The following is a 19890-nucleotide window of genomic DNA, read 5'->3' on the forward strand; positions in this document are numbered from 1 at the left end:
GCCTTCCGAAGCTTCTGCAATTGTATGACATACTGAACAGTTAGATCCTGATGCAATTTTAAGTCAGTCTTAGGATAAGTAATAAACCTTGGTTGAAGTCCAAATAACAGTTCATATAGATTGAAGTGGAGGTTTAGGTGTAATTCAAGAGATTGAGTGGAGGTTTAGGTGTGATTATAATACTATGAATCACTAAAGGAAGTGCTTCCACCCATGCCAGTCCTGTTTCTTTTGTAAGCTTGGCTAACCTATTTTTAATTACTCCATTACATATTCTTTCAACCTTTCCTGAAGCTCGGGGATGATATGGGTGTGAAATTTTGAATCTATTCCCATCATGTCACACATTGTTTGAAACACTTCTCCCATGAAATGACTACTCCCTATGACTCTAGTTAAACCATATCTACATACAAATTCTTGCAAAATATTTTTAGCAGTAAACTGCGCTGTGTCTGAGGTGGTTGGTCAGACCTCGAACCACCCAGAAAACATATTGATACAAATCAACACATACTTTAACCCTCTTATTTTTTTCAATTGAATACAATCAATTTGACCACTGAAATGGACCAGTTGTGTTAGGCAAATGTCTGATCTCTGTAGGCACTGTTTTTACTACATTGTTCTTGAGACAAATTATATATCTTTCATATTTAGACTTAGCCACTGTAGTAAATCCTTTGGCATACCAATAACACTTTACAATCCTAGTCGTGTTATCTGCTTCCATGTGTACCTACCCATGAGCACTTTCTGCAAGAATTGGTAACAACATTTTTGGTGCTACTGGTCTATTTTCCACATCTACCCAAATTCCATCCTCTGTTTATGACATTGTTTAATTTTTCATTTATTACTTTCATTTAGTGTAGCTTTTTCCTGACATTGTCATAAATACCCAAATATGAAGCCATGAAAAATCATCACCTGTGTGTGGGGCTGCACCTCTAAAGCTACTTCTCAAACTGCTGAGTCTGCTAGTCTGTTTCCTATTGTGACTTCATCATTAGTCTGTTTTGTATGTGCCATCACTTAATAACTAACTTGTTACCAAAAGAAGCTGCTGTCATTGTTCATAGGAGAAAACACAATAGTTGTTTAGTATCTTCAAGGTCTAGAATGATTTGGAACACAGCAGAAGATCATCCACATATTGGATCAGGACAGAACGACCTGTGAGTAAAAATGACTGCAAATTATTTAGCAAACATTGTGAAAATAAATTTGTAGTGTCTGTATAGCCTTGGGAAGCTGAGTCCAGATGTATTGAACCCCCTTGTAGCACTGTCTGAGCTGCCAGTTGTCATGCATTGAATGGGTTCTTCACCCATCAATGCACCCGCCTCTCAGACACACCTTATAATTATATGTCAAGTTTTATGTTCCTAAAAAGAGCAGCAAGATCTCCAAACTCTACCAAAACTAAACTTATGGCCTCATTCTTGCTTAAAAAAATTAAAATAAAAAGAAGAAAAAAAGCTTAACTAAATGTAGCTCTTATAACATTTGATTTAGGTAATCTAAGTAGATTAAATGAACTGAAAAAAAAATTGTCAAATTTTACTTTTGAGCTAACTATGCAACTAATAACAAATAAGCTGTGAAATAACCCCAGATAAAAACAAGGATGGCTCTGGGGTGGGAGACATCTAGTTGGACAGCTGCTCTCTGTTGGAAACAAGTTTTTAGATTGAGTTATCAAGTTATAGATTTATGAGTATTGCCTTTGGATTAGAAGAATTAAATCTCAAACACATGTTTACAGATTTGCTGATCTTGTTTGTTTTTCCCCTTTTCTATTATACAAGGTACCCGAGTATAACATAATTGCTAGGATGAAACGTGTGATTTCCAATTCAGAAGAAAATTATGCGAAGTGACACAATTTTTTGTGACCGTTCCTTTTTTAAAAAAAAAAAAAACAACCATTCTTGCACTGATCAGCTTGGTGTTTGGTTACTTTGCTTAGGAAGCAGATCCAGGCTGGCAAATTTAGGGACTGATAGAGATAGGGAGGGATATTCTATATCTGTCCTGTGGAGTCCATAGAAATATGTTCATCTGATAACGTCTATCAATTACAATCAGTAGACAAATTAGTAGACTGAAAGATATTTATTATTACGTATTTATTGTTTCTAGATACACTTTAGGTGAACTGTATTATACAATGTGTAGTTCTCACTGCTGTGTCACAGATACTCGTATGACCAACAGTCAGGTCTTTTTCAATTATCATCTTGAATTGCCAGAGTTCTCCTCTACAAACCAACACAGAGTAAAAAAGGAAAACAGTTATTTTAGTGTCTGAAAGATGTTATGATGCTTACAGTATAGACAGTATGGGAAAGGAATATAATATGGTAATATAGATAAATGACTGTATGCTTGAGAAATTAGCAATAAGAGACTGCATAAACATCGAAGACTAAAGCAAATCATGACAAAAATATATTCAATATACCATGTTAAAAATAATGGATAATCAGATTACCCTACTTTAAAATGTGATAAAAGCATTAATAAATGAGAGAATCATTTAGCTGGGGGAGCGATCAGAAACAAACTATGCCCGGTTTACCCGATTAGTCTGAGAGGATGAGCGCGAGGGACAAATCTGAAGTTGATGGGTTGGAAAAGATAAAATAACGAGGGACAAAATTTAAGTTGGAGAATAGGCAAACAAACAAGACCGTCTGAAGCACCAACAAGAAATTGCAATCCAAATTTTGGTCGGAGTTAGTGGTTTATAAAGGTGGCACGCAGGTGAGTTCTCTATTTTTCCTAATTGTCTTGACCTTTAGCAGACTTGATGTATGCAGTGTTATATAAGATTGTTGTATCATCCAGGAGGCTTTTGTTATGTATGATGATGATGTCAATGAATTGTCAGTTTTGACGATGCATTGCGAACTGTCTTCCATAACTGGTATTATGAGAAACTCTCACACTGCATATTTTTTGTGTAATTTTTAGTTTTTGATAATACGCTATATATTTTTTCAGTATATTTATCACCTTACAGTTCAAACTCAAATCCATTGTTTGATTTTAATTTATTATTAATTAGTAAAAAGATTTTGGATTATGCACTCTCATCCTGCACATTATGAGTTAGGGTCATTTTACTAGAAATATGTGATTTTGAAACTGGTCTTTGATATACAGTACTGTTTTTGAATGATTCCTAGTATCCTGTGATTTATTTTAATTATGCTTTGAACTTTGGAGGGAATTAAAGGCCAGAACTGGTGTGTCTTACAGTATCAGGCAGATGTAGTGGCGGAGTGCTGTGGAGCTGGATTATGATATCATAACTCAGCGCCACTCTCCCAGCATATCACAGACATGGAGGAACAGCAGCCCGCAAGTTCACGGTTCAGAAGCTGCCAGCTGCTGTTCCCCCATGTCAACATTTGACAATTAATGTGAGGGACACTGCAAAAACACTGAATGAGTGATATTCTGTAATGCATTTAGTTTTAAGTACACCTTAGTAATTTGCACCCTAGGCAACTGCCAAGGTTTTGCCTCATGGTACCATCACCCAGGCTTAGAAAATTCACATACATATCTTCACAGATAACCCTTCAACTCTAGGAAACTTAGAAGCAGATGAAAGATGTAATAACAATGTTCTTACCAGCGCTGCAAGGAAGGTTGTATTCCGCAATTTCTTTTTCATCTGGAAGACAATAGTACACAACTTTCAGCTCCATGTTGTGCAGCATATTACTATGTAACTACAAGAATAGCATCAACATTCTCATTGGTTCTAATTTGGTTGTAGAAAGAAAGGAGTGCAAGAAGATTATTATATAAACAGCTTGAGTGGATATTCTCCACTTCTAATATTTCATTAACGCCTCTTATATTTCTATAGTTTCTTTTGTTTTCACATACACAGTGGTCTTAATTATCCTGGTTGTACTATCTCAAGTGATTTTAATCACTTGTACACATTTCATTAGTTTACAGGAGCACACCTTAGTTTCAATGACTCTAATTTGTTATTTGGGAGTCAGACCCCTCCCCTCATAGGTTGCTGAATACTTTGATAATGGAGACTCAGGAAGGTTTTAAATGTGATGCCCTACGTATATTTGCTGCTGAACTTGGTAGGGACTCACCTACAGGAGAAGGCTTGTCATTGGCAGGTGAGCTTATCCCAATATAACTATATTATGCATAAACTCAACTACTTTTAAATGCTGACACATATTGATTTATATATCGTTTTTTTCAGAATGCCGGACTATATTTTCTTTTGTTTTCACATATTCAGCAGTTTTAATTGTCATCTCTCAAATGATTTTATCCACTTGCATACATTTCATTAATTTAAAGGAACGTGACTTGGTTTCACTGATTCTAACATCTAATACTTCATTACCTGTTTCATAGTAATCATACACTTTTGCTGTGGCTGGTTTTAGGTCCTTGACCTCAATGTCCTGCTCCACCATGAAGGAAAGATCTACAGGGGTGTGTCCAATCTAGAGAGGAAGATATAATATTACATTAAAGATTATGTAAGTATGTTTCCAACAGACCTGAATCTAACTAGATTGTGTGCGGTAACGCAATTCATCTATCTCTGAAGTTGTGGCTGATCATTGAAGGCCACATAACTAGTTATTAATTAACTAGAACTTCAGTAACAAGTGAAACTAGGAGTTATTAAATAATGTTAGCTCTGATGAATGATAAATCCTTTCAAGGCTAAACTTAGATTTTTGTTGTCATTTTGTAAGGTTACCAAACTGGTGAATAGCATGTCAGGCTTGTGAGGTTTGTTTATACACTGTTTGCTAGAGATTTTTGCCTACAGTTGTTTTTTACAGATTTATATATTTTTACCTCTCAAGTCATTGCTTATAATTTACTTCTCTCTCTCAGAATATACAATAGTCAACAATACAGTTTCTGTTACATTCAATTTTGTCGACATTCAGAATAACAACAACATTAGTTCAGCAATTCAGGTGTCAACACTATTATTAGGTCACCAATTCACATGGTGGACAGTATGATTAGGTGGACAATTCAGATGTCAATAGTATTATAAGGATAGGGACAGGGTTAGGGATAGGGATATGGTTAGGGACTGTGTTAGTGATAGGGACAGGGTTAGGGACATTACTGTCTACATTCCTATTGTCAACCTAAAAAATACTGCTCATGTCATTATATTGTCGACTTCACAAACCTGTCTATTCGGCTGCCCATCAATATTATTTATGTCAATCCTGTAGCTGCCGAACACATATGTGTATCACACCTGGTTGGGTGGTCCTAAGGACAATGCCATCTTGCACCATTTATCATTGTGTCCTTATTCTATCATCTGTTAAATAATGTCATCTGATGCCAACGCTGTCCATGTAATGAGCTCTGATACTGCCGATACTGTCCATTTCCAATGTATTTCCTGCTGACCCTCTACATTTTTTTGCTGCTGATCCTCTTCAATATGTTGCTGATGACCCTATCCAATGTGTCACACATGCTGCTTACCGATTACCTACTTAGTCTGTCCTTCATTAATGTAGACATCTTTGATGAGAAGGGTGATGATAACATTGTCATCTGTCACCATTGAGGAAGATGACCACTGTCATCCAAAGCTGTATCTAGTTTTGTGAACCAGTGCAAAATGAGATTTCAATTTCCATAGCAACATTATTGAAATGAGATAGGTGGGTTTTGCACTAGCTCAGACTTGGCAGAGACCGAGTCTTATTTCATATGTTTATAGGACTTATTTTACTCTCTCCAACTGCACAGCAGCATTCGGTGGAAAGTGATGTCTGCGCCATGTATTTGTGCCTCGGCTCTGTTACTAATTTTAGCCAGCCAGAATGCTGACGACTTTTGCCAAAATTGGTGAAAACTTGGACAATTGTGAAAGTATCATTAGAAAATTGACTGAAAAGGACTGGAAAAATGTAAATGCTATAAATAGTAGTATAGGAGCAAAGCCAGCTCAAATAGCATATTTTTACACATTTATGTAATTTTAAATTAAATCCACATTTAAAACCAAAACCCTTAAGGATTTTGGGGCTAAACCTGTTATAAAACCAAAACTCGAAGACATTTTAGAACCAAAACCAAATCCAAAACGAAAATATGGGTGTCAGAACACATTTATAATTTTAATTGTTGGGTTAAGCGCAATTACCCTTTCTCTATCATCATCATTTATTTATTTATATATATATATAGCACCACTAATTACTATTTATTAAGTTGGTGACCAAACTCTTATATCTATACTTCCTCTTCTGTTGGAATTGAATTATTCTTTTGCTATGCAATAATTACTGGTATTGGTTAGGGGGTACGAGCACTGGAAAACTGTGTGCAGGGAAGTCTCAATCCATATTACCCATATTAAGCACTTAGGCAGTGTTTGAAATTACACTGAATATACTTTGTATTTCCTGCATGATCCTTTCTTCTCACTGGCTCCAACAACCCAGCTGGTCTTCAGATAGACATTTGTATTTCTCACAGGTAACAGAAATATCAATAACTATTAGGTATTCTGTAATCATCACTTGGGTTTTATGAAGCTCGGGAATTTTGTTTCCTGCAACTATGGCTCAAAAGCTGCAAATTTTGCTCAGATCGGAGGCTCATGATTTCTCTATTATAATGAAAACAAGACTTATCTGTAACGGACTTACCTCCCCGACGTCCGGAAGCCGCACTTCCGCATCCAGCACCATGTGACCGCACCCGGAGGCGGTCACATGACTGCAACCTAGAAGCGGGGATTTTGAATCCCTATCAGTACTTAAAGATCACTCTGACAATCAGAGCAACACTTACCCGTTCCTGGCTCCTGTGCTTCATGAATTGCTGTGTCTTCCAGTCTCCTGTGTCTTCCTGTGTGCTGATCTCTGCCTGTTAGACTATCCTGGCTCTCCAACCCCTGTGTACCGACCCGGCTTGCTGACCATCCCTCTGTTCTTGTGACCCGTGTACTGATCCTGGCTTGTTGACTCTGGGTTGCCTCCTGATTCTGCCTGACTCCATTCCTGTGTACCGAACCGGCTTGTCTGACTCCGCATCTTCCGCTCCACTCCGCTGCACTACATCTTGGGGCGAATCTGAGGACCGCGACCTGCGACTCCTGGCAGCGAAGCCCACCCCGCCTTGCGGCGGTTCTTGGTGAACACCGGGGAGATCGTTAGACTCCGCGCGTCAGGTAAGCCAGCGCTAATCAAGATTAGTAGTAGTAGAATCCAGTATCTGTTACATTATCCAGCATTGGTTAAAAATATGTGCATGCTGCCTGTTTTATTTATTTTTTATTTTTTATTGTTGATCCAGCCCTGTAAAGCCAGAATCGACATTGATGCCTCGGGGAAGGGGTAGTAATGGAAGAGCAGTAGTGCGGTCACTACTGCTTTGTAAATGGGAATGGAGAGATCTGATTCCCCAGTGGTTACATCTCAGCAAATTTTGATAAATATGGAAAGATTTGGAAATGAATTCATTACCTTGAATCTCTAAAGTTTGGTTGAATAGATTTGCCTTAGATCTAATCATCATCTAACAGTCTAATAAATAAACAACACAGATATTTAGGAGGCACATAAATATTGGGCAGCATGGTGCCACAGTGGTTAGAATTGATGCCTCACGTCGCTGGGTTTAATTCCAACCAGTTCTTTATCTGTGTGGAGTTTGCATGCATGATTACATTTTATCTGAAAAGCGTTGCATGGTGTACACAACTGTCAATGAAGTAATGGCCACACAGAGAAAAGTAATGTAAGTCAAGCTTTATATAGCACAAATAAAAACAACACCAAATAATAAACATAAGACATTACAAATACTTCATACCTCATTCAGATACAAAGTCACCATGTCTGTCTGGATGTCACTTCTCTGAATTAATTTGTCATTCTCCAGCTATGAATAGTAATAGGTATAAAAGTCAATGACTAAACATGATCCTTACAGCATATTCTATTGATATCTACTATATTGAAAAAAGCAAACATGCAATAATCAACTCTCCTATTAATTGCTAGGTTTCATTGTATGTGGCCTGAAACACTGGGCCCTATTTGCTTTGTGTTTTCGGCAGAGGAAATTCACCCTACCGACTATTGCTATGGGGTTATGAAAGGCTGTTATGGTGCATAAATGCCCATGTAAAATAGCATATAAAATGATAGTGATTGACAGTGGTGGAACTACCATTGGTGCAGCAGGTGCAGTGCACCGGGGCCCATGGAGATATTGGGGTCCGCTGCATGGTAGATGCAAAGGGTTGGGGGTCCCAGGTCCCTCCTCTCCACCTCACTGCACCGGGGTCCATGGCTCGCTAGTTTCGCCTCTGGTTACTGACCTTCCTTATTGTACTCTTCACTGGGATGTATCCAGATAGCATCTTCACCTCAATAACAGCCATGTTGGATTTTTCCCGGGAACCTATGTATCTGCAGGGGTAACGCAAAAGGGCATGGCAGAATTCTTAATTTTAATTTTACATTTCATCTACTTAATGTCAGCTAAAAAGTTTTTTTCCAGCCTATTTGGAACATCTTAAAGAAAAAAAAATGCAGGTGGCCCATTGACTAAGCCCAAGATAGCCCACTATGGGACCGGACCAGGGGGTAGATGCACCCCAGCCCAGCCTGCCCCTCCTCTTAGTGTAATAATCTAAAATAGCACTCACTAATGTAATAACTGAGGAACACTGAACACCAGACTTTATAGCAAATAAAATTGTTTTTGTATTGACATTTTGGAATTGTTGTAGTCTCTTTTCTCAAGACAACATAATATCTATGTTGAGGAAGGATGTTAAGAATGGAACGCCTCTCATCTGTCCCTCTTTCCAACCTGCATCCCTGTCCCATTTTCTTACCAAAACTACAGTGTGAATTAGTCACTGCTGTGATAAAAGTGTTTTTAGTCACTATTAGGATATCAGTGCTTACTGATCACTATTAGGAAATGAGTGTTTATTAGTCATTATTTTATCAGTGTTTACTGATCACTGTAAGAATTTCAATGTTTATTGATCACTGTTAGAATATCAATGTATATTAGTCACTATTAGGAAAGCAGTGTACATGAAATACAAGAATAAGTATATAAGCATAAAGAACTCACGAAGCATTGATGAGAATTCCAAAAGTTGTCACTTGATCATTTAAACATTCACTTTTTGAAAATGGTTTCACAGATAGTGAAAAAGTGGCACCATTTTCCTCCCAAACTACAGTGTGAATTAGTCACTGCTGTGATAGAAGTGTTTATTAGTCACTGTCAGGATATCAGTGCTTACTGGTCAATATTAGATAATCAGTGTTTATTACTCATTATTTTATCAGTGTTTACTGATCACTGTTAGAAATTCAGTGTTTATTTGTCATTGTTAGGATATCAGTTTTATTATTCACAATTAAGATGTCAGTGTTTATTGCTGACTGTTAGAATATCAATGTGTATTAGTCACTATTAGGATAGCAGTATATATAAAATACAAGAATAAGTACATAAGCATAAAGAACTCACGAAGCATTGATGAGAATTCCAAAAGTTGTCACTGGATCATTCAGACATTCACTTCTTGAAAATGGTTTCACAGTTAGTGAAAAAGTGGCACCACTTTTAGGTGGAGGAACATTGTATCTCAGGACTGTCTGTTGGTTGAGGACAATGAGGACATTTACTAACCACAAGAAATGCAGGTGTGGAGAACAATCATTGTGTCTGTTGTACTGTATAATAAATATCCAGGTGGTTTATTCTACTCTAAATCTTTTATAGTCCCTTTGATCAGATTTTTTGTGGATATTGGTCTGTAGTCAAAATGCACTATTTGAAGAGCACAAACTAAAACATACCTCATATTTTTTTGACTACCATTGATTATTAATTTCTTCTTTCTCCGAATACACTTTTTAAATCCTAATTGATGGCTTAAATAATTTAGAAAACACAGTAAGTTTATGTGCGATTATTGACTTCCACACTCCATAATGTCACTATCAATCATGTCTCTCCTAAAATGTCATACCCTTAGAGCACTAATATAACAATCAAAATAGTTAAAATAGAGCTACAACTCTACCATGGACAATCATAATCTATAAAAAAAAGCACAAAAGGAAATGGTAAGGGATACATTACACACATAATTGGAGTTTTTATCATTAAGATATGTGTGATCGTATTTAATTGCAACAAAGACAGATTTAAATATTCTATTATAACTGTCATAAAGACATTTGTATATCATTTGTCTTAAATATCCTAATAATTCAGAAATATATAGAAAAAGATATGCTTTTATGTTTTTCTGATCATAATCTGTGTAGTTAAACCAAAAACACTATTTATCCCACGGCGCACACTGGATGCATAGAACAGAAAAAAATAGCTGAATGTGTACTGACAATCTTGATTTGATCTATGTAACACAACGATATGTATACCCACCAGGATCCAACAAGCTTCTTTAATATAGATATTTCAATATAATATTAACATGCCACGCTAAATTGTTAATATATAACAATAGATTATTTATTACATTTCCGGAGATACCAGTCTCTTCATCAAACAGATGTCCTTTTAAGAAAATCAGCTGTTATTAATAAGTGAGTCTGTGTATTATTTTTATTATTATTATTATTAATTTTTATTTATATGGCGCCACAAGGTGTCCGTGGCGCCGCACAGGGACAAACGAAATTACAATACAAGGTGAGACAGCACAGTACAGTAAACAGTAAGCACAGTAACTCAGTAAGCTCGATGCACAGCTAGAGAGGGCGGGGGAAGGGGGAGGGAGGATCCGCAAACAACGGAGCCCAAGAAGGAGGGCGCGGAAGACAGGGAGACCCCCAGAGGGGACGGGGGGAGGAGGGTCCTCGAGGTGGAGGGCTAAGTAGCTGGAGAGCAGAGTTAGAAGTGGTGGAAACAGGAGGAGAGATGGCCCTGCTCAGAGGAGCGTACAATCTAAGGAGAGGGGTGGACAGACAGAGACACGCAGGGGATAGAGGGAGAGTAGGGGGGGCGGAGGCAGGGAAGAGGAAAGAAGGGGGAGAGGGAGAAGAAAAGGTAGGAAGATAAGTGGGAGACTGAAAGGCTTTAAGAAAAAGGTGGGTTTTTAAAGCCCGTTTGAAACTGGACAGATTAGGGGAAGTTCTGATGGAGGGAGGGAGCTTGTTCCAGTGGAGGGGGCGGCGTGGGCAAAGTCTTGGATACGAGCGTGGGAGGAGGTAATAAGGGGGGAAGAAAGGCGATGGTCAGAGGCAGAACAGAGAGGGCGGGATGGAGTGTGAATAGAGAGGAGGGAGGAGATGTAGGGCGCAGTGGAGTTGGCGAGTGTGAGGATTTTAAAGAGGATTCTGAAGGGAAATGGGAGCCAGTGAAGGGCTAGGTAGAGGGGGGAGACAGAAGAAAAGCCGCGAGAAAGGAAAATAAGTCTAGCAGCAGCGTTAAGAACAGATCGAAGGGGAGCGAGATGAGTGTGGGGGAGGCCAGTGAGGAGGAGGTTGCAGTAGTCCAGGCGGGAGATGATCAGAGAGTGGATGAGACATTTGGTATCACATTGTGATACCAAATGTGATACCATTGGTAGACATTGTGTATCAATCCCAATTCCCCAATGGAATCTTTCATCCACCCTCCCACTCGTCAGTGGAGTGTGGGAATATAGATAAGTCTCATATGAAATGTAAAATCCAAATTGGTGCATGCACAAATTATAAAAGTATTCACACTGATGGTAATACTAGTATGGCGACCAAAAAGATTATTTGAATGTAACATGCATGCTGTAAAGATATAAAAGGAAGCCCTGCACTGAATCGACAGGAAAGCTATAAATTAGATATACAAGAGGTTAGATTGCTCTCTAATGAATATTTTGTACTTTGCTTATAACTGTACTTCGTACTTAGCTGTACCATATTGCTTTTTAAGGGGCATGTTATTTAAATATATTATTTTCAAGACAAAAAGCTTAAGGAAAAGTAATAAAAATGTGAGCCTGTATGTATGTGTTTTAAGAAAATGTTTTATAGTTAACAAACCGTCTATATTGTATATTAGTATACAATCATAAAATGAAGATAATCTGGGATAAAAGTTTCAAAAATAAAGGTAGACAACGATCTTATAAATATTTGTTAATAACGATCAACAAATTCAGTTACAGATTGTGCAATGGAATTCCTGCCAAAGACAATTGGTTGTGATCTTCTGAAGAGGATCGGGGTTGAGGGAAGTGAGCGGGAGATGTAGGCGGAGTGAGAGGAAGAAGTTGTTTAGGATGGGGCAGGGTAACATATGGAGATAATAGAGATGGAATTCCAAAACTACTCTTCTATGTGCAACTAACAATTTGCTATTTGTAAATAACCTCTAGAGAGTGCAGCATTTATCCCACTGAAAGTAATGGAAGATATTACATAACCATCACTTCTTTTGAGGTGGATCAAAAATGTGATAACTTTGGTTAATTTAAAATTCTCTGCAGACTTCTTCTAACCTGTAGGATCCATCAAATATATACGAAATTCACCACTTGAACTTCATGCAAAATTAAAATTTGTTATTGAACATGCCTTAATATTTTGCGTTAATGCAGCTATCTTAAGGAATGTCTCTATACATCCAGATCCACGAGCTAACTTGAGCACATTTTACAAATTCTGCTAAAGAATCTGCATGCATGTAGCATAAAATAGATAAAACAATACATGTACAACAATAAGTAAAATTCACTTTAGTTCTGTATGCTTACAGTTAGGGATAGACTTTAATAGAGGGAAGAATAGTGAGAGGAAATTTTCACTAACCTGTACATAGACACAACCACTTCCTGTAGATGTCACCGTGTACTCTCCAGGGATGGCCGGTAGTGTCGCTCTCTGGAGCAGGAGACGGTTATTGTTATCCACATGAAACTGCTGTAGAAACCCTGTCTTAGAACTGACTGTCACAGTTACATCCCCCTTATCACTAAAAGTTGCCTCTGCATACTTGGCCAGTGCCTGAATCGCCACAACTGTGTCCTGTGAAAAGATAAAAGTAGTATGTAAATGAGCAAAATATATTTATAAGCAGATTTTATAAAGAAATGGGTGCATGATATATTAACAAAGTTAATGGATAAGATCAAGTATTATGTATAATACAAAAATAAGGTTTTGCTAATGGAAGATTAATATGGAAATGGTTGTAAGAACAGGATATGTTATTTAATTGAAGTGATTTTTGAATTGTTTAAAAGTTCTTACTTGGTAAAGATAGGTAGACTTTTTATATGACACTATTCCCTGATAGCTCTGTGTTGTTGTGATAGTTATTGATAGTTCATTTATGATCATTAAAAAAATGTGTGCCCATAGTACAAGTGCCACTATGTTTGCATGAATACACAGATTCTCATGAAAACAGCATGGATTACTGCGCTAAGATCGTGCTGTCTTTAGGGGTGTGAAAGATTGCATATTCTGATAGGAGGAGCTCCGTGCTGAGACTAGGTGCCAATATACGCCTTCTATTGTGTCCACATACAAAATTATATTTTGCAATGCAGTATGAAGTATTTAAATTTCAATGTGTAGAGAGTAGAGAATTTGGGAGTGTTCCTATGTAAACAGGTGGCCATAGAGCCTTTTTCTCTCCCAAAAGACCTTGATTTTTACATGTTCTTGGAGGTGCCATATATCAAATTCAGCTTCCAGCAGCAGTTTGGGGAATGCACATGTTATGTGCACAAATCACAGTGCTATTATAATATGCAAACACAGTAATGTGTGAGATGTAATGAAGACTCAGTGTTCCCTTACTGTCATGATATATTTTAGACATAAATGATGCTTGTTTGAACAGTTATTTAAGAGGAAAATATCAAAGTTAAAATGAATTAAAGGGGCCCAAAAGAGATAATGGGCCGGATTTTAAAGTAATGTTTTTACTTTCCCAGCACACACATTACCATCTCTGCGTGCAATCCTGTAAATAGTCTTGCACCTTGTTATGCATGAGGCAGACAAATAGGTGCATTTGCAAGGAAAAGTCAATGTGAATCTGCAGTTTCTTTTTATCCTTATTGACTCTAGTTTCCTGTAATTCACCACTTAGCTTCACTTGTTATATCACCTGTGTGGAGGAGTATCCTCCATACGGATTCTGCTGTTTGCTCAACCAGTTCACAATCTGTGAAGCTTTGCCCAGGTCTTTTGTGGGGCTTGAGACAAGAGCAAGGAGTATGTAGGCAGATAGCTCCACCTCCGCAGATGGAGCTCGATACCAGTATGGAACATCAGAGGCAGGGACAGAATTCCGTTTCCAGTGCAGCTGTCCATCTGTAGATACAAAGGGCGATACTGTGTAAGATGTAAAAGTAAATACTACTTAAAAATATAAATGTTGGCACAAACAAATAAATATTAAATCATTATGAATAGAAGATAGGATATTCAGTGAAATGGAAATAAAACAGCCAACCCTAATCTAAAATTCCCTCATCTGGTCTAGAGAGATGAGTCTAACATAAGCTGTGTTGGTACATAATGACATAAATAAATGACATGTGCCGCTTGGTTTGGATAATTACTAGAGATGGTCACTGACCCCCGTGTTTTGGTTTTGGATTCGGTTTTGGATCTGGATTACCGTCGTGTTTTGGTTTTGGTTTTGGTTTTGCAAAACCGCCATTGCGTGTTTTGGTTTTGGTTTTGGTTTTGTTTGGTTTTGTTTTGCTATTTTTTGGGAAAATCCATGTTTTTGGGCCTAAATTAACCCAATTTAGTGCTCCAACTGTTTTAGAGACAAGTAATCTAATTGTTGAGGTAATAAATCATCCAAAAAAACAGTTTAATTCTTCGTTGGTAGGCCTATTCTACACACAAAACAGATTGTCTTCCTCTCCATCTATGCATATTGGCAATGCAGCCATCGTCTTTGAATGTATATTACACCCTACACTTATAGTTAAATATGTAAAGAAATGGAAAAAGCCAGTTTGCTTTCTGTCTCTCTAGGCCCCCCTCCACTTGTATAAAATACTAAAAAATTCAGCCATTATAGACTGTACAATATTAATTGACATGGAGAAAGACAGTTTGGGGTCACTCTGTCTCTCTAGGCCCCCCTCCACTTGTATAAAATACTAAAAAATTCAGCCATTATAGACTGTACAATATTAATTGACATGGAGAAAGACAGTTTGGGGTCACTCTGTCTCTCTAGGCCCCCCTCCACTTGTATAAAATACCAAAAAATTCAGCCATTATAGACTGTACAATATTAATTGACATGGAGAAAGCCAGTTTGGTTTCTGTCTCTCTAGGCCCCCCTCCACTTGTATAAAATACTAAAAAATTCAGCCATTATAGACTGTACAATATTAATTGACATGGAGAAAGACAGTTTGGGGTCACTCTGTCTCTCTAGGCCCCCCTCCACTTGTATAAAATACCAAAAAATTCAGCCATTATAGACTGTACAATATTAATTGACATGGAGAAAGCCAGTTTGGTTTCTGTCTCTCTAGGCCCCCCTCCACTTGTATAAAATACTAAAAAATTCAGCCATTATAGACTGTACAATATTAATTGACATGGAGAAAGACAGTTTGGGGTCACTCTGTCTCTCTAGGCCCCCCTCCACTTGTATAAAATACCAAAAAATTCAGCCATTATAGACTGTACAATATTAATTGACATGGAGAAAGCCAGTTTGGTTTCTGTCTCTCTAGGCCCCCCTCCACTTGTATAAAATACTAAAAAATTCAGCCATTATAGACTGTACAATATTAATTGACATGGAGAAAGACAGTTTGGGGTCACTCTGTCTCTCTAGGCCCCCCTCCACTTGTATAAAATACCAAAAAATTCAGCCATTATAGACTGTACAATATTAATTGACATGGAGAAAGCCAGTTTGGTTTCTGTCTCTCTAGGCCCCCCTCCACTTGTATAAAATACTAAAAAATTCAGCCATTATAGACTGTACAATATTATGAAAAATGGACAAAGCCAGTTTAGGGTCACTCTGTCTATGACACCCTACCCTTAAGGATAAATTGCCCTAACAGCAGCCTTTCAAGATGGTATGTGATATGGAAATGCCACAAGTCCCTTTCCTCTTTGGGGGTAGATTGCACCCTACACTTACATAGAAAGTTTTAAAAAGATGTTATCGGCATCATCTTCAGCTTCATCCTCACCCTCATCAGTGTGTACGTCATCATCACAGACTATCAATTCATCGCCGCTTGAATCCGCCATTAGAGAACAGTCAGTGCTTGGATGTCTTGGATGGTGAAGGCCTTCCTCGTGGAAGATGTAGTTCATTTTTATAAACATCATTTTCTCCACATTTTTGGGAAGTAACCTTCTACGGCGATCACTGACTAAGTTCCCTGCTGTGCTGAACACTCGTTCAGAGTACACACTGGAGGGTGGGCAGCTTAGGTATTGCAAAGCAAGTTTGTACATGGGTTTCCAAATGGCTTGCTTTTCTTCCCAGTAAGGAAAGGGACTGTCTGACATTTCCATATCAACTACCTCTTGAAAGTAATCCTCCACCATCCTTTGCATGTTTATACTCATATTGGATGGACTTATGGGCAAAGTGACACTTTTTTTTGAAAAATCCTTCAAACCAGCCCAGATGTTAAATTGTTCTCGTCTGCCCCCTGTGTCTTCCCTGCTTCTTTTTTGGAAATTTAATTTTTTACGAGCAACAGCTTGAGAAAGTGAAGGAGGACACGTCGTCAAGCCGAGGCCCAGTTCAGCGGCCAACTTGCTGAGCAATAGCTCCTTGCAAAAGTTCACATCTCGCTCATTTACAAGTAAAGACTCAATGTAGGTTTTAAACCTTGGATCAAGCACAGTGGCCAAAACGTACTGATCCGAGTTCAAGATCTTAATAACTCGAGGATCATTGTGAAGCGAATTAAGTACTTGATCGACAAGGCCAACATACTTTGCTGAATTGCTTGCTTTCAGCTCCTCCTTCATTTTCTCAAGCTGCTTTTCCAATAGTCTAATTAAAGGAATGACTTGGCTCAAACTAGCAGAGCCTGCACTGACCTCACATGTCACAACTTCAAATGGTTTCAGCACCTTGCACAGCACTGAAAGGATTCCCCACTGTGCAAGAGTGAAATACATCCCCCCTCCTTTCCCAATGTCATGACTTGTGCAATATGCTTGGATGGCTTTGCGCTGTTCCTCCATCCTCTGAAGCATGTACAGGGTGGAATTCCACCGAGTTACCACCTCTTGCTTAAGTTGGTGGCAGGGCAAGTTAAACTGCTCTTGGAGCTGCTGTAATCTCCTACATGCTGTGGCTGAATGCCTGAAATGGCCTGAAATTTTACGGGCCACCGAAAGCATCTCCTGCACCTCACGGTTATTTCGTAGGAAGCTCTGCACCACCAAGTTGATGGTGTGAGCAAAACAGGGAATATGTTGGAAATCACCCAGCTGTAATGCTCGCACTATATTGTTGGCGTTATCTGAAATGACATACCCTGGGGAGAGTCCGAGTGGTATAAGCCATGCATCAATCACATCTCTCAGTTTGCGTAACAAATTGTCAGCCGTATGCCTGTTAGTGAAGCCGGTGATACAAAGAGTGGCCTGCCTGTGACAAATGTTACGTAGTGGTGTACATGCTGCTGCTGTTCCTGCTGGTGAAGGTGAATGACCAACCCAGTGGGCTGTCACAGTCATATAGTCTTTGGTTTGGCCACTTCCACTTGTCCACATATCTGTGGTTAAGTGAACAGTGGGCAGAATGGCATTTTTCAGCGCAATCTCTACATTTTTACACACTTTTTGGTATAGTTGTGGAATAGCTTTACGGGAGAAATGGTGTCGCGATGGAATTCTGTAACGCGGACACAAAACCTCAATTAACTGTGAAAAACCAGCTGCGTTTATTGTGGAGATTGGACGCAGATCTAACACTAACATTGCAGCCATGGCGTCTGTGATTCGCTTGGCGACTGGGTGACTGCTGTCATATTTGCTTCCCCTCGCAAATGATTGTTTCACAGTTAATTGCTGAAATGTAGGACTGCTCATTTTATTCACCTGCCTCTGGGATGACGATTCACCCCCAGCAGCAGCAACAGCAGCAGCAGGACTAACGCTTTCTTCAGAGGAATCAATAATAGTGCCGGAGTCATCCAGCCTTAAGTGGGATGCCGGGCTAACTCCGAGCGCTACTGAGGATATTGATGAGGATGGTGTGGTGGGTGTATTTTGTAGCCGTCGGTATGTCGGTGAGCGGAGGGTCTTAGCTGATGAGGGAGTGCTTGTATTCTTTTGGGAAGAACTTTCAGCTTTTCCCAACACTTTGCCATGAACTCTCGTTAAATGGCGTAACATAGACGAGGTTCCAAGATGGTTAAGGTCCCTCCCTCGACTGACTGTGGCTTCACATACACTACAAATGGCTATACAATTGTTGTCTGGATTTGGGTAGAAATAATTCCACACATAAGAAGTGGATTTTTTTGTTTTATGCCCAGGCATGACAATGGCCTTTTTCTTGTCACGTGCCAGAACTGCTGCCACTGGTGCAGGACTTACACAAACAACCTCATCCTCATCAACATCCTCATTAGCGCCCTCGTCGCCTACACAAATCTCCCCCTCATCCTCTTCTAATTCCAAAGTGGCATCCTCAATTTGGGTATCACCGGCTACACTCGGGCTATTAAGGCACACATCAGCAGAATGCTCACGATTAGACATCCCACTGTTGGATGGACTCTCCACAGGGATTGTTGTCATTTGTGAATCAGAGCAAATATTCTCCTGTAATGCCTCACTGGTATCTTGCAGCTCAGCTTTGACGCGTAACAGTAGTTGTGCACCAATTGTAGCCTGGGTAACTTTTTGGGATCTGCCACTAATAGCCAAAGGTGAAGGCCTCATTCTCTCTTTGCCACTGCGTGTGTAGAATGGCATGCTTGCAATTTTTTTTTTATCGTCACTTAACTTTTGCTCAGTTACACTTCTTTTTCGCTTCAATACAGTAAATTTTTTTTTGGTTTTTGTTTTTTGCACTAATTTGAAAACACTCTGTTGTTTGACATCGCCTTGGCCAGATGACGTACTGGGAACACTAACATCAGGACTGGTGACAGAACCTGGTTGCTCATTTAGATCATATGTGGACTGCTTTGAATCCATTCTGAGCGCAAACCACTGAGGAGTGCTAAAAATTATTGAGTAGATACTGCTGACAGATATGACTTTTGACAGCCAGAAATATTAATGCACAATTAGGGAGGACACCCCAAAAACACTGAGGAGTGCTACAAATTATTGAGTAGATACTGCTGACAGATATGACTTTTGACAGCCAGAAATATTAATGCACAATTAGGGAGGACACCCCAAAAACACTGAGGAGTGCTAAAAATTATTGAGTAGATACTGCTGACAGATATGACTTTTGACAGCCAGAAATATTAATGCACAATTAGGGAGGACACCCCAAAAACACTGAGGAGTGCTAAAAATTATTGAGTAGATACTGCTGACAGATATGACTTTTGACAGCCAGAAATATTAATGCACAATTAGGGAGGACACCCCAAAAACACTGAGGAGTGCTACAAATTATTGAGTAGATACTGCTGACAGATATGACTTTTGACAGCCAGAAATATTAATGCACAATTAGGGAGGACACCCCAAAAACACTGAGGAGTGCTAAAAATTATTGAGTAGATACTGCTGACAGATATGACTTTTGACAGCCAGAAATATTAATGCACAATTAGGGAGGACACCCCAAAAACACTGAGGAGTGCTAAAAATTATTGAGTAGATACTGCTGACAGATATGACTTTTGACAGCCAGAAATAT

The 19890-nt window shown here is 38.8% G+C and overlaps 1 protein-coding gene across 1 annotated transcript in view; it reads right to left on the reverse strand.

Annotated features, from left to right (window-relative positions):
* Positions 1–2113: 2113 nt before the first annotated feature.
* The window catches only part of LOC142095297 (alpha-2-macroglobulin-like), a 115604-nt gene continuing 97827 nt past the window's right edge, over positions 2114–19890 (reverse strand). The window contains exons 29-36 of the mRNA XM_075178255.1: positions 14155–14360; positions 12846–13061; positions 9550–9677; positions 8375–8465; positions 7864–7932; positions 4397–4499; positions 3647–3688; positions 2114–2264 (exon numbers count right to left, since the gene is read on the reverse strand). Of these exons, the coding sequence (XP_075034356.1) occupies positions 2239–2264; positions 3647–3688; positions 4397–4499; positions 7864–7932; positions 8375–8465; positions 9550–9677; positions 12846–13061; positions 14155–14360 (881 nt within the window). The 3' untranslated portion in view covers positions 2114–2238. The remainder of the gene's footprint in view (positions 2265–3646; positions 3689–4396; positions 4500–7863; positions 7933–8374; positions 8466–9549; positions 9678–12845; positions 13062–14154; positions 14361–19890) is intronic.

The sequence above is a fragment of the Mixophyes fleayi genome, chromosome 6 (genome assembly GCF_038048845.1).
Source record: "Mixophyes fleayi isolate aMixFle1 chromosome 6, aMixFle1.hap1, whole genome shotgun sequence".
In the NCBI taxonomy this organism is placed as follows: Eukaryota; Metazoa; Chordata; class Amphibia; order Anura; family Limnodynastidae; genus Mixophyes; species Mixophyes fleayi.